The sequence below is a fragment of the Poeciliopsis prolifica genome, unplaced genomic scaffold (assembly GCF_027474105.1).
Source record: "Poeciliopsis prolifica strain line A6 unplaced genomic scaffold, Auburn_PproV2 SCAFFOLD167, whole genome shotgun sequence".
NCBI classification, from domain to species: domain Eukaryota; kingdom Metazoa; phylum Chordata; class Actinopteri; order Cyprinodontiformes; family Poeciliidae; genus Poeciliopsis; species Poeciliopsis prolifica.
The window spans coordinates 235,708-252,143 of NW_026562542.1; the positions used below are offsets into that span (position 1 = coordinate 235,708).

A 16,436-nucleotide genomic window follows, 5' to 3' on the forward strand; every position below is an offset into this window, starting at 1 on the left:
TTAAGTTCTGAATTTAATAATATGCACTTATTGTTTTGTTATTGAGCAAAAGAAGTAATTGAAGCAGTCCTGACTCTTTTAAAACATGGGGCATTTCGTCAAATTTAATGTCACATAGTTACAAAAATGGTTATGTGTTTTTATGCAATGTGTATATAAAACTTTATTTCACAGCCAACATCAAAAACAGCTTAAAAGTAGTTATTTCCCTCTCACCTTCATAAAAGCCATCATCATCCATGTCTCCATACACATATAGATATTTTCCAGCCACAAGAGGGAGCTCTGCTTCAGGATGTTCATTCGGTCCATCATAGGGGTTATAACTTAGCAGAGAAAAGACACAAGAATATGTTGAGTTTAGTGAGTGAAGTGCCAAGACTGCAGACCTGAAAATCAAAACAAATATTTTGATGCTTGTCTCTTTCACCTGTAACGGCAGTGCAAAGGCGGACCTGGCCTGTGTAGCGAGGTTTGGACCTTGATGATGAGCTTGTCTCATCCTCCATCTATTGATCAATCACAGTCACAAGTCATCATTTCCACCCAGAAGCAGGGTTGCAAGTAGCTTTATTTTAAGCACTTAAAACGATTGTCGAGAGGTTCATGCGACGATGTGGTGTCCCTCACTCTCACCTCTGATGGGGGATGCTGTCGGGGCTGCTGGAGCGATCCGTTGTTACGGTGCTGGATTTGACAGACAGCAGTTTGAATGCTTCGCTGTCTTCAGTCTGCAGAGGGCAGGGTGAAAACTGAGGGATCAGAAGCTGAGCATTTGGTGCACTCTCATCACCTAGGAGACATTGATTTAAATAGCAAATAAAGAGAGAATGTCATTCCTCATGCACCCCATTAACTGTTCATTGCACACCTATTGATTCAGTCGTTAAGCAATGGCACAGTTAACACCTTTCATGCCAAAAGGCTTTTGTGCCTCGGTCAGTAATTACCTTCTGCAGAACATATGTGTTCTTAAAAATCTCTCAGTGAAATAAGGCTTATTTAGTCAAATGCAAAGAAGTCAAAAAGTTTTATTCTTTGAGAAAACTATAAGACACAACTTTTTCAACATCTGTGGTTAAATGCATAAAAATGCATGAAAAATGGGTGTAATTGCAGTTGTAGTTGTTTGACTTAGTATCTGACAATGAAAGTGTATACAAGAAAAGTTTGGCAAAAAGTAAATTAAGGAGAACATATAAAGTGTAATATCTACACACCAATTCATCAAAGATCAACAGCATCTGAAAGTTTTCTATTTCACAGAACCGACACAGTACATAACAGATGGATTAAGGTAAAAGCTCTTGAGGAATCACCTGGCTGGTTGTGATATAGTTGTTTTTGGTATTAAATTATATAACATGATCAACTCCTAAATAGAATATTAGATTACCTTGCATAGATTCAGCTTTAGAAACTGACTTAAAAAGTCTTCTATGGCGGGTACAAAAGTCATTTGTATATTACATGTTCATGCACACTTATGTCATTACAATATATTTGTCAATACCTGGATTAAATCATAGATTATTATTTTCTGGTTTGACAAAGAATACTTACTTGTGAAATGACATATGCATAAAGAAAACTTTAAAAGACTTATGGACACCCCCAGAAAATACTGCTGTAACAACGTCTTATTCATTGCAATAACAAAAATAAATAAATAAATTAAATACCTACAGTTCGTAATAGTGTTATAAATATTTTTTTATGATACATCAAACATCTGATTAACAAATACACAACTAAAAGCTTTGCTTTTAAGTGAAATCATTAACAAACCTTTCTGCAACCGGGCTTCAAATTCATCAATGACTTGGGAGAGTTTCTCCTCTGGTGACACCAAGGTAGAATTACTATTAAGGAACTCCACAGGCTCTGATTGCAAACGGATGTTTGGCAGCCTTTTCGACAGCTGGTGGAAGTGATCAGTGTGTGACCTGCATTTCTGCTCCAGGTCACAAAGTTTGACCTTTGACAGAAAGGAGAGAGAACAGAAATAAGTGTACTGAACCATAAGAAGAATTGAGGAAAATAATGATTTATCATATTTGATAATACATGTGCCATCCCTCTAAAGTCCTACTCTTCCTAGTCAATGCGGACTGAACATGGCCTAATTATAAAAGAATAAAATAAAAATTCTACAATCAGAGTATAATGTTACAGTGAGAAAATAAGTAGAGCATCTCAAGGTTTTTCTCAATAGCTATATTTTAATGATGCTACTGACAAAATGCATAAAATGCATAAATGGTTGCATATTGGTTTAACATAAACAAATGTGGAAAAGACTGACTCAACAAATTTGTTGCACAAGAAAAGTACTAACTCACTCACTGCAGAATTTTAATTTCTGTCATGAATCTGTTTGCCTCTCCAGTAGAATCATATTAATGTGCTTCTGATGACTAATACATGGCCTCACTTGAACTGCACTAATAGAAGCATGAGACCCAGTGTCACAGCAGGATTTAGGGTAAAAGGAGAAAATTATTTTTCTGTAAATGAGGCTGTAGCATATTTTAGAAAACTTTAATAAAATACAAAGCAGATCAGTTGACGGATCAGCTGAGGGACACCATTAATACGACATGTCACACCACATGCTTCTAAATGCAAAACAATTAAATGTAGTAGAAATCTAAAGGATGTCAGTTTTAGATCAATTGCATCTCCCAAGATCCGTTTCATGGATGAAGATACTGGACATTACACCTGTACTTTTCTAAAAAAGTTATACATTTATTGAACTCAGAAAAAGAACTTACAAAACAACTGGTCAAAAATAAACTAAATTCATAGTTTTTCTTGCTTTGTTTTTGGGAGCAAAGCATGTTTACTAAACAAGTTTTACAATTTCAAAGTTTTAAAGCTGTTTTATTAACATTTGTGGTGCACAATAACAGATTTTATTCCAATGTCTCGGGAACATATCTAAGCTCGGAGTGAACCCAGAAGGAAAGGTGTGAATGCAGAATGTGCTCAGAGTCAAATCTATAGGTTTGTGCCACTTGAATTCGGTGTGCATGAGAGATGGCAAAACATAATAAAGCTAAATATTGTTCATGTGATGTCTGTAACCTACAAGTGACTGTAGCTCTTTGGGAAACGTGCGATTAAATTAAATGCAACTAATGGCACCAATACACTTCAGATTCACTCTCAATTTCAGGTTGGAAGGTTTCATCTGTTGATTTTAATGTTAAAATTAAGTTGGAACACTTTTTTATCAGTCTTACTTCTGTACAAAATAACAAGCCTTTTAGATTTTTAAGTAACCTGCCTTATTATATTGTCAGCAGAGTCATTATGGTGCACTGAAAGCCCTGCGCCTCTGCTGTCAGCAGTTTATTGTATTTACTTGACAACTAAGAGAGCTTTTGTTAAGCTTTGCTTCCAGCATGGTTTCCATAGCAGTATTGGTCAGAACTGTTTTGTGCCTGAATACGGCTACAAGATGCATTTGCATGAATTATCCCATGGATATTCATGAACCCTAGAGAAAGAAGCTGGGTAGATTTTGTTGATTTCCTAATTATTCATATAGCACCATCAGCAGAAATAATTAATCTTCTTTTAAGTCCTGACTTATATTCCTCCTCCATTTTGGATATTTTTTGAAGACTTTCTTTATGAAGAAAAATGGAGTAGCAAATCCTCAACTTGATTATTATATGGGAAGGTGATTGTCTTCATATACATATTCAGTAGAATAGACAAAGTTTCTAATTGTAGAAAGAATTAAGATGTTTTTTCTTTGTTTTCTTTATGTCTTTTCAAGAGTCTTGGAGTGATTTTATAGAACTGTATCTCAGAAGGTTTTCAGTATTAAAACCACATCAATCACAGAAAAAGAAATAAAACCTTATTTATGAGACATGATAACTATCTGTACCTCTAATAACTGTATTGCTTCCTCATGCTGTTGATCAGTTTGATCCCAAGCCTGCAGAGAACACACAGAAACACAAAGTGACAGCTGACACTGTGATCACAGTCTGCAAGGTGGACTAGACATCACACAGCTGACATTCTGTCTACGCGGTACTGTGGACGAGCCTGAAAGAGGCTCACTGGTTCGGCGGAGCGTTGGTCGTTGAGTAGCTGCCTGCTGATGGCACTGCTCCAGTGAGGGCTATCTGATCTATTCTTAGGTATGTTAAAACTTTTGAATTCATTTTAAGGAGCTTGAAGTTTTTAAATGTAAACAAAATCACATTATGTGACAGAACAAATCATTTGGGATAAGTAAGGAACTATTGTTGGTTTGACTGCAATCACCAAATTTATGTTAAATAAAACCAGAGGAACAGAAAAATCTACAATCTCAGCCACTTTTGTTGGCACTCCTGGAACAAAGCTTAAAAATGTTTAAGATAAATTCATCTTTTTATTTCTTAGATGAGAATAAGATTAGACTTTTAGGCAACTCAATCGAGCTCAGTTTCATAATCTACAAAGAATAAATGCGGAAATACACTTGTTAAAAATGACCATCCCCAAATTGTTCCCACTAAGTTAATTGTCAACAATTTCTTGGCTTGACATAGCACAGCACTGAACATTTCCGTACGTGTAACTAAGGGGCTTACCCAACTCAAGATAAATACTCCTATAAATTAATCCCACCATCAACAAAATCTATCTCAGATAAATTATAATGTTAGAAATTCTGTTTTCCTGTCAACTACCATACCCAGACTGACACCACTATATCTGAAACTCTAATTAATTGCAACAGGCATGGGGATCCACATAAAGTTCTCTACACATTGTTCTTAAACTAATTTGTACGTCACATGAATTTTAGGGTTCAGGGCAATTGACTCTGCAAAGCATTTGCTGGCACCACTCTTGGATTTTGTGTTGTTCCAAACAAACTATCGACAAAAACTGATTGTTCTGAAATTGATCACTACATAGAATAACAAACTGGTTATTCGCAATGTTCAATGTCATTCATTTCCAAAATGGAATGAAAATACATCAAATACTACAGATTGAAAAATATCAACGTCCCTATTAATCACAGAATCAGTCACTGATGCTAAACTTGTATTAGCTATCGAAGTCGATTGGACAGCCTTCCGGGATCTTTTTTATTTTCTAGTAGAGTGCCATTGACTGTGTGACAGTGAATCAGCAAAAAAACCGGCTACTAATACATCAATAACTGAACAAGGAGCTTTGGCATGAAGTTGCTGCCCAAAATCAATACTGGAAAAAGAAAACAAGTTTTCAGTGATTAATTCTCTGCTTTGTTCTTACTCATGGCCATACCTTTTGTAGCTGATTGATCTCTTTCTGTTTGCTGTGAAAGGCCACCAATGCTTGCTCATATTCTGTCTGCAATTGTTGTTTTAGCTGCAAGGCTTCATGCATATGCTGTGGGGACATAGAGAGAGAGAGGAATGATGCTATTTAGAGATGGTTTCTGACAGCAGGTCCAAAGATTTATCAAGCAAGAGTCTTTCTTCACCATTAGTGGCAGAAAAGTTTGACTTTCCAAGCCTTAGAGGTTATCAAGAAGAGGCTAATTATGTCACTGACCCAAAACAGTTGGTGCATTTTTCTATCCACTGGATACTGAGGGATTTGCTATTAAAATACTGCCAAAGCACAAACTAGTTGGCATCACATTGTTTTCAATAAAATTCATGAAGCCCCAAAGAGTAAAGTCCAGAGTATGTTATCCATAAAGCTGTACTCAGTCAATGTGTACAAAAACAGTGTGTGTATTAATTGACAGATATTACACTTTATGCTCTTGAAAGCAATCCAATAAATCCTGGTATTATTTTCTCATTACCTGTGTCTTTGGTTTGCTTTTGGTTGGCGTGTAGTCAAACAAAAAAAGAGCATAATAGCAAACCAGCTGATCTGAACCTGCTATTACATGGTTTGCTTTCTAAGTAATGTGACCAACGTGCCAGGTGTGGCCATAGTGTATGAGACACAAGAGTTAAATAATATCTCAGTTTATTTACTTACCTAAGCCTTTTAAACCTCAAGTTTCAAACATGGAACCTTTTCTCTCCTGTAATGGTATGCATCTATTAAACTCCTTATATTTAGAACATTTGTTAGAATTTTGTGTAATTTTAGTATTTTAACAACCACAAAATAAGAAGGCACTGCACTTCAGGCAGGCACTGGCTTTGGTCTATGTGATATAATTTATATATTCCTGCACATTCCCCATTGTACTCTGAAATGTTACTGCGGGGGAACTAAAGCAAATGAAGACAGCATTCAGCAGTTTTTGTCTTTTGCTGCATTATTTAGCTTTCATCTCTTACATCCTTCACAGTACATTTGGAACCGACTCAGTCAAAGATGTCTTGCATGATCATTCAGGCTCATCCTTATCCACCCTTTGCCAAATTGGCCAAGTCATGTTGACACACTATCTCGTCTCAAAGTCACAACCAGCAACAATATCTTTCAGAAAACCAAGTTAGGATCATAAGATTTTCCTTCACATTTAGGGAAAATGGCTGAGAAAGCTCTAACATTTAGAGTTTTACCCTCATGTTCTCTCTCATTCTAATGAAAAGAAGAAAAGCTTCTTTACCTCCCAGAGTGACTTCAGGTGTCCTGAGCATGCAGTCACTTGCATAATCAGAACAGCTCTAAGCTGCTGTGGAGCTTTGGTGAAAACAGATTTTTTAAAAACCTTGTTAATGCCTGCATCCTACATTTTTTAGCAGAAATAGATAACGAGAACTTTCACTGATCAAATTGAGTTTATCTGGGTAGATTACGATGTGAATTTTCATCACATGTTCTTCACATATAGTGATGAAAATGTAACCTAATTGGGTTGTTTAAAAAGCTTTTTGTTACCAGATTGGATCAGCTTCAAAACAAGATTCATAACGCCTCATCCCAATTTGGTTTAAACAAGGAAAAATTTCACGTGAGCTTTTTTTCATGTTGTGCTTCCATTTCTGCTTTCTCCACCCACACCGCCCCATGTAATTTTCTCTAAATAGTGTCTTTGTCTCTGTAATCAATGCTAAATGAGAAAGTGACAAACCTTTCATTGCTGTATCAGGGAGTAGGTCAGCTTTTCTCATATGGGCACATTTATCTTTCGAATATCCTGACAAACAGACAATCGATGGGAGATGCAGGGAGACGAGGATTTGTAACGACAGAGCCCCGCACCGAGTGGTGAGACTGTTTGATTACTATTGGAAGATAGAAACACAATAAAAGAAGAAGCCTCTTCTTGAAGTAAGGTGGGAATTTTGGGGTTTCAACAAAATGAGAAAATTGTAGTGCTTTTGTACAATTTGTGCAGTGTGGGAGCACTCAAAGACTGACACCCCTTAAGTTAATGATGTCAGTGAATATCTGATTTAATGCCACACCTTCAACTCAATGGGTTTTTTTGTGACTATGGAAAAAAACTTCTGTTTTAGTAAACTATATGCAATTATAAACACCACATGCCATATGCAATCTTCAGTTTGCATCAAGTTGTTTTAAAAATTCTCAAAAAAAACAATTCCTACCTATGACATCAGGTTAGCATATAAATGTTCTAGCTATTCATGTTGACTGATACCACTCTTTGCTAAGATAAACTAAAACAGTGGACCTGAAAGGACCTGAAAGGTGGTTCAGCCATGTTCATCACAAATAGCTGAACTCTGTGAACACTTGAGACCCTCTTGAAAATACCTGTCATCTGGTAAAAACATCTGGTAGACTGTCCAGATGGTACAGTCTACAGTCCAGATGGTACTGTCCAGATGGTACAGTCTTCCATCTGGTGTGTAGACTCCAGAAGGAAGTCTACAGTCTTCCCCATTTCCCCAGCCAATCAGCATCAAGGCAAAATACATGGTGCTCTGGGATTGACAGCTCTGCATCCACCAACCAATAGCATGTGAAGTGTCTTCGGTTTAAACAAATGTATTTCAACTTCCCAAGCTGCATTTTCTTTCAAATATTTTAGATACGATCTACAAAAAAAGAATGTCAATATGTTTGGGCTCCACAAATAAATTTGAGTTACATTTCTCAGAAAATCTGCAAATAGGTGAATTTATAAGTAATGAATTGTGAACATGCAGTAATCTTCAACTAATTAAATGAAGAATTATGCTAAAATGACACAATTTTTTACAAATACCCCAGAAGGGATAATGGTTGATAATGGTTTATTTTAATTCAATTTTCCAAAATAATGTCAAGTGCCACCAACTACCTTCAGAAAGATCCTCCCAGGATTTTTGTGTTCATGTATTTGAAATCTAGACTTTGTCTACAGAGTTGAACAGAATGGGTTTATTTTCCAGTCATAGATACTTGATGTTAGACAGTTTAATTGTGTCAAATGTGTCAACACAGTCAGAGGTCATTTAATCTCTTAAAACCCTATTTGATTTCTTGTGATTTCAGTATGTCATGAACAAACGTAGCTTGTCAATAAGACACAGAGTTATGTACCACGTTTTTACCTTTAGCGCATGTTCCAGATTTTCAACTTTGGCCTGGAGTTGGTTCCTTTCCTTCTGGGCCTCGTCTTTCTCCCGGCTCACTGTGGCAAACGTTTGTCTCAGCTGGACATAGTCGCATCGCACCTGGAGGGACATGAATCAAACAGAGCTCAGACATTAGACAGGAAAGGATGAGAAATAATTAGAGAAGTTAAAGTAGCAATCTGCAAATGGTTTATTTTAATTCAAAAAAAGAATGCCAGAAACTGACAGTTATGAAATGTAACCAACAGATTTGTTTTTAGAATGGAAAAGAAAAAGAATGTGTGTTTTCTAAATATTGCTTTTGCACCAGATCTATGTTTTAAATTCATAATAAATGACATGTTCTATCTTGTTGGTCTGAGGTTTGATTTTTGAGTTCACAATCTGAAGAGAAATTAATCAGAACATTTCCATTTATCCTTGATGACTTTGAGCTGCTGACTTGAGCACACAACGTCTCGCTTTAATATCAGCCTTGAGCTGGTTCTTCTAAAGGCCTTACAAGATTGAGCTGAACCAGCCGTCAGCCAGGCAACCTTCATCTTCTCATTAATTACCAAAAAACTGAGGAGAGCACAATAGATAAGCTCGCACACCTGGAGCACAAAATTAGACAGCTGCAAAGAAAACAAGCTCATTTATTTTGTGGGATTTGTGACAGTAGCGGGAACTGCTGAAGGGAAGTAACTCTTCTGATGCTTGCATGGACAAAAAAGCAACAGATTACCATTAATTAGCATTTATTATGATTAATACTATATTTTACATGTTGTTTTTGTTAGCGATACATATTCCAGATACGTCTGTGTATACACAAAAATAATGAGAAAAGTTATTAAACGTGAATAATGTTTTGCACTCCTACATAGTGGAATGGTTATATTTCACACATCAATGATTCTTAAAAATCAAGCGATGGTTCCATACATTTGAAGTATGTTACTGATTGAACTCTTCCACTGTGGTTTTTGTTGAAAATCCTTTATCATATCACCTAAACCACGCACTTTTTTCTAGCTATCATTGAGCTCCACTTGTCAAACAAAAACAAAATCCTAAGCCTCCTTAGCAAATGTGTTTTTTCTAAGTAAAATACTGAGAAACAAATGAATGTTAAACTCATTCACTTAATTGTGAAGTGCACAGGAATAACATCCAGTTGCATAAACTGCAAGCCGAATCCTTTGAATTCACCACCCTACTCTCCCATATAAGTGAGGCATAAAATACAAAGGGCATGCTCTAAAATCTGTTGAGATCTGCACACATGTAAAACAATTGCTGCAATCCTCTATTTTATTAAAACTGTCAAAAAACATTGACATACTGGTTAGTCACCAAGTTTTTTTTTTCTATAACTCTCTCAACCATTTCCATCACCACTGTCTTAATATCTCAAGTATTAAGATCTTCTATGACTTTTTCAATAAGAACGTATCATCCAAACAAGGTTCTTTCCACAGTCATCCCTACAAGCCTCCTGCCCTCCCGCTACAAATCTGGCAGGAAAGAGCATGCTTTTAGCCCCATTTCTATTTTGTTCCCTGCCCACCTTGTCTGTGCACAGATGGCATCATTAATGGAGCAAGAGGTCTAAGCAGGGCTTCCTGGACACATGTCAACACCCCCCTACACCGCTCCACCCCGCATTCTGAAAGTCACTTTTATTGCCAAAGCATCCATCTCAGTCTGCCATTGTCTCCATTACAAGACTTGTGGTTGTAGTTACAAATCCAGGCAGTGGCTGAAGGTTTGGGTCAATGTCGACAAAGATTATTAAGAGAGAAGATGGAAAAATAATGATATAAGGAACCCAAACGAGTATTAAATGAAAATGTTTGTAACCTGATGATGACCCCACTGGTCCAGTCATATTGATCTGCGGGAATTTCTCTTGTCACTAATCCATTTATAAGGTATTGTGTAAGTCATATGAAGATACACAACTACCTCGCTAAGACTCTCAAATAGGTATATGATTCTCAGAATGATTAACTTGTGGTAATGATTAACTTACTACAATTTCACACCATCAGAAACATTGTCCACTAATATAAAACTAAAATGAATAGCATTTATTTAATTCTCTAAGCATGGAATAGCAGTTGCTAATTAGTCTAAAAGTTTCAAATAACACATGAACCATAGGTTGGCCAACAACAAATGGATGGTGTAGCTGTATTACTCTGATTTTAATCTAAAAGGGAGGTATTTTCTTAAAAACCTCCCATTCATTTGACAAGGAAGCAAAGGGGAAAAGGGAAAGATAGTCTGATGGTCCTATTCAGAAGTTGCACATTTTATCTAAATTATGTTCTGAGCAGTTTTTCAGGAGAATAGTAAATATTAGATAACAAGAGAAAATGGTCTGTGCCATGAACTGGTGATGAAGATCCAGAAAGTGGATTTACCTTTTTAAAGTGGAAAAAGCAGAAATGCAACAATAAGGCAACAATAGTTCTTACTGCAGAAAATCATCAAATTTTTCTAGTTGTGCTACTAAGAATATATTAATTGTAATTTTGGTTGGGATACACAGATATAAAAATAATATAGAATAGATACTCACTCAGTTTAATAGTAGTTTTCAGTTGCAGAATATAATGCCCTGCTGTTTTTTCTTGTTCTGCTATTTATAAAACAGTCCAAGTGTAAAACCTGCTATTAGCTTGTAAATTAGGCAGGCTATGGATAGCCAGGCTGCAATCGGCAGTTTAATGATATGTTGCCTGCAGCTGCCAAGTGTATTTTAATACAGCATTACCGAAGCATGAGTGATGGGTGATGCTGCTTTTTGCTGCAATCCATGAGTCCAGAAATATTTAGGAGCAGATTTATTTTTCTGTCTTTCCAACTGAAAAGGAAATCTGTATTGATTTTCATTCAACCAGCTGACTAGAAGAATTTAATTATAAAGTAACAGCATTTTATTACTTTGTAAAGCTGGTGAAAGTTTCAGTCACTTTGGCCCTTTTCCTGTTTTTTTTTTTTTTTTTTATGAAAATAACCTTAAACAATTTGACTGGAAATTTTAGCAGTTCTGAAACTGAAAGCTTGGCTTTGTTTCCTTTATACTAAATCTACAACAATATATCTTATCTTCATCACAATATTAATATTTGTGGTATTTTAATTGCAATGGACTTCCAGGACAGACATTTGGTACAATCAATGCATGCAAAATAGCAATAGCATTTGCAAGTATCAGCATTCATATTCATGCTAAAGCTCATATAGAATATTGGGAACATTCTGATAAAAAAAAATGAAAGAAAAGAGTCTGTTTGGGTAAACAGCAATTGATGCAGTTGTCACAGTATTAAAGTTTGACACTTTGCAATAAAGTATTGCAGTTGCACTTTTTCCTGCAGTTGCCACTTGATACTGATCCTGGTCCAGGCCCATGTAAAATAATAAATATCTTCCAATTGATGATCTTCTAAGTGTGTGTACTTGTAGTGGATGATTTGTACATAAAATGTGTGAACCTCCCCACCTGCTCATGCTTGGATGCTCTAAGCTGGTGGGTGATCAGCTCGAGGTTCAGACGATTTCTTTCCTGCAAGGCAGCATGGAGCTTCGCTTTCTGGAAAAAGAAGAAGAGCCAGCACCAAGGGAGAAGTTTACCATCTTGTCATATTATCACAGGAACCTTTTTTACTCTAATGATTTCGTGTCTAGCTCTATAATATATGCAAGCCACACAGAACCACTCCATCTTAAAGTGATTATATAAGCGACAGATGAAAGACTCAGGTTAGTGCCGTTCCCTCCCTCCGTCTCCCACCGTGTTTGTGCGCGTTAATGTGTGTGCATGCAGAAAAGCTTTTCTCTAAGATCCTGTGGGGTACAAAACACACAGCTGTATGCTGTCACCCTCTATTTGGTATGTGGCACTGGCAGTTGAAGAGGAAAGCTAAAAAAGACAAGAAAATTGGAATATGAGAATAGGAGAGGAAGGGGTGGATAGATGGAGGGAAAGAGGATGACAAAATTGTTTAAAGTTAGATATTAAAACCAAAATAATGACAGCCTGTCAGTCAAAAGCAAAGAACGGGTGCATAAGGACCTTGAGAGGAAATTAAATTGCAAGGCGTAAAAAGAGGATTGAGAAGTGTGTAGAACCTGTCTGCTCTTTCCACAGTTCACATTCACAGTCAGAAGTTGTCATGCTGCTGGTGCTGCAGGTACTCAAGCATTATGTAATTATGCCAGACTCAAAGTAGGGCAGCGCTCTCCTCCTCTCTCAGCTATGAGCATTCAAGAGTGATTTCATTGTGACTGACCATATCCTTGCACCTAATACCACTTCATTCTGCTGATGGTCATTCTCAGTCGTCCACTGTTGAACCGTGCCATTAATAGGAACAGTCAGCTCTGTTCCCTAATCTGCTTTTAAGCAACAGGAGTCAATAACAGACAATCTTCCTGGTAATACAGACAAATCAAACAAGCAGTTTGTACTTTTTAACATGGATTCTTTAAACTACAAGTTATTATCCCTAAGGATAAATAGAATAGATTATTAAAATGAAGGTTTCATAGTCTATCCATATTTATCTGCACCCCAGGTAAAGCTTTCAGATAAATAAAGTTTTAATGCAGTAGCACAGTATTTCACTGAAAAACATGGAAAATTCCAGCCTATAATTGGATCACATTTATTCCAATGTTAGGAAAAAACACTGGTACCACACTTATGGGCACTCCTGCTGTTAAATTTACGCAGCCCTATTTTCTTCTATAATGTGTCTCAAGATTAGAGCGTACAGAAAGAGGGATATTTGATCCTTTCCTTTTATATCGCTTCTCTAAAGCTTTAAGGATTCCTGGGTCTCTTTCAGCGCTCTCTCTAACATACTCTTGCTGCTGCGAACAGGATTGTGGTATGAAGTCATAAAAGAGGGTTGATTTTGATTTGTAAAATCAACCCTCAACTGATTTGGCCATGTTCTGGATCATCATCATCCTGCTGAAAGATGCAGGGATGATTCGTTTTTAGGTTTTCTTATGATCTTAATTGGTTTGTACATGTAAAATGTCCTGATATTTCAAAAGATTTCTTGATGTCCCATAGTTTAAAGATTTCCAGAGACTTTGGAAACCTTTAGGGGCCGTGATGTAGATACCAATCTACATCATCATTGATCGTCAAGCACTTGAATGGTTTGTTGCTGAAAAACTCAGCATATATTTTAAAAAGTGCTTCAGTTAAATTTAATTTATAATTATTGTAAGGGGAGTCAATAAGTTAAGCACAGGTGATATTGGGGTTTTTCTTACCTAAATGGACATTAGAATTATATTTAAATTATATTATAAGAAGAAGGTGGTCATTTGGTCAGTAAACAGGTAGCAAAAAAGAAGAGAATATAATTTGTAGTTTCTCAAATTATAGCTGCACTTTATTACTTAATCAGTGTAGAACTATTTTGTCACTGAATCTGTATTTTTAGTCATTTGTATGCATTTTAAAACAAAAACGTTCTTTTGTTTGGAATTAGGCTGTTCTTCAAATAGTTTTTGGATTAGTTGGATTAGTTGAGCCAATTTCAAATTGGTTATTGTGTAAGAGTTTACCTTCATTAGCATGGAGATTTAAAAAAAAAAAGTATGTCACATTTTATCAACACTTTCTGTAAAGATTGATGCATTGAGCTGTTTTTTCTTTTTTTCTTTTTTTTTTTTTTTTGTTTGTCAAACACGAGCTGCAGTGAGCTACAGATTTCAGGATGCACTCGGCAAAACCGAATCCAATATTTTTCTGCGCAAGAAAAGATTGAGCAGCTCAGGGGCTTTTGATCAAATTTATCAGTATATTTGAGGAGCTCAATAAACCGTCCGAGCTGAGAGAAAAGGAAGACAGTAATGGGAGGCAGTTGTGCTCATTCATCTCTTCATGTGCAGCAGAAATTCTGAAGAAAGACAGAGTAAAGCCAAAACATTGGCAAGGGCAGGAAGACACGGAGCACACTGAGCAAGGCCAGTTTCTGCTCTGATTGTATAACTGTCACTGCAACACAGAGTCAGTACAAACTGCAGAAAATCACACTGAGCTGAAGTAGTAATCACAGCGGATATTGTACCTTTCCCTTTAACTCTGAGTAAGTGGGTGTGGCAAACCTCAAGCTATCAATCAACCTTCTTGTCCAGTGAAAATAAATTCAGTTGAGATTATTTCAGCACACGCACAAAAAAAAAATGTGAATAAAGCACTGCACAAAAAATGACCTTTAAAAATAATTTTTTTAAGGGCCGCGAGTATGATGACTGTTTCTGTACTTCCTCTCACTTCCAGCAAATCACACATTCACAGCTTCACTTAGCGCTCTGTAACATCTTGTAAACACTGTTAGACTGCGAAGCCAAGGGACACACACATTTCTATGCCAATTCAGACCTTCAATACGCGCAAATCAACATAGGAATCTGTTTCGAATATTTAAAGTAGGCGCTAACAAGGGTGTCTCTTTAGGAAAAAGCACAACAGGGACTCCAAGTGAAAATTGTTATGTGTGAATCTTTGCATGGTTGTGAAATTTGAGATCAATATGTGCATTCAGAGAGAGCACACAGGCTTAGAGACATACAAATCAACAGTACTAAAACCTAATTCACTATGACAACCTCTGTCTTCCTTCATCTTTCTTCTGCATCTATATGCTTACAAACCCTGTGCGGTTCATGCACAACCCCAATAAGAATTTTACACCCGTAACTGATAAAAAAAAACTACATCTGCTCACAGTGGACAATCCCCAGGAGGTTTCTATGCATCTATGCTTCATTCCGGTCTGCCTTCACATTTATCTTACAGAAGTGCAGTGATTCTATTCTTACTGCTGTTTTGAAGCATTAAGCATTTAAAAATTGTATATGCTTTATGTCTCATAATTTGTTTTATTTAATTAAATCTTTTTAAAGAAATGTTAATTATTTCAAAATATGGATATGTTAAGTATACATCAATAATGATTGGAGCAGGAATTTGATTTGACAATTCATTTTGTTGTATCTTTCCATTATGAGAATTGGATTTTAAGTTGGCTTTGTTTATAAATATGGGGCAATTCAAAAATGCACTAATATTATAACCATGACAGTCTATGTTGTTAGGATGAAGAATTGATTAAGGGTAAAATCCTGCTCACACTAATTTGTGGGATGCCTCCTGATGAGTTTAAATGGGCTTTTTGTGGGTTGAAGATTGCTGCTGTTTCCCCAGGAGGATTGTCATTAATTAGATGTCATGTACGAAACATTTTGTTCCAGTTAAGCCATGAGTGGAAAGATGCAGACAACATCGGCTTTCTTCAGTGTGGGCACAAGTAAAGCCTCAAACACATATGAAACTTGTGTCCAAATGATAAAAAGCATAAGTTTTGCAAAAAAAAAAATTCAAAATACACACTTAAGTTTGCAAGAAGACAGGATCTTGGCAGCTACATGTACATTTGTACAACAGCCTCTTGCCAGATTCTCAGAATGAACATAGTGTGTTTTTACTTTAAGTTAAGCTCAAGTTAAATGGCACATGTACTATACTAAATCTGCAACAAATCCCATATTAGGGACTTTTTAACGTGTCAATGGAAACAAAATAACCCAAATTAAAATGTGGATTTTGGCTGTGAAGGGAAAAGTAATAATCAGCATTCACTCCCCTGCCAAATGACCCCACAGCAGACAAGGGTATTTATTAGATTCAGCTCTGACAGGCAGCCAGAGCACCCACGTACTCATGCAAATTATTGTGTGTGTGCTGCTTGTGAAGCACGAAAAGAAGCCAAAGATGGAGAAAAAAAAATGGTTTTAAAACAATACATTTCTGACCAAAATTTTATCTTACTAAAAATGTGAAGGAAGAACTCTCTTTGGTTTATCTTATCATAAAAATAGCCCTTTTAAAACACTGTATGGTATTTAGGTCCG

At 36.4% G+C, this 16,436-nt stretch overlaps 1 protein-coding gene across 1 annotated transcript in view; it reads right to left on the reverse strand.

The window, feature by feature from the left end:
* The window catches only part of LOC129356359 (RIMS-binding protein 2-like), a 61,308-nt gene that overhangs the window by 19,794 nt on the left and 25,078 nt on the right, over window positions 1-16,436 (reverse strand). The window contains 9 exon segments of the mRNA XM_055025952.1: window positions 217-326; window positions 418-509; window positions 637-662; window positions 665-793; window positions 1,789-1,978; window positions 3,905-3,955; window positions 5,290-5,394; window positions 8,481-8,603; window positions 12,001-12,090. Coding sequence (XP_054881927.1) covers window positions 217-326; window positions 418-509; window positions 637-662; window positions 665-793; window positions 1,789-1,978; window positions 3,905-3,955; window positions 5,290-5,394; window positions 8,481-8,603; window positions 12,001-12,090 — 916 coding nt within the window.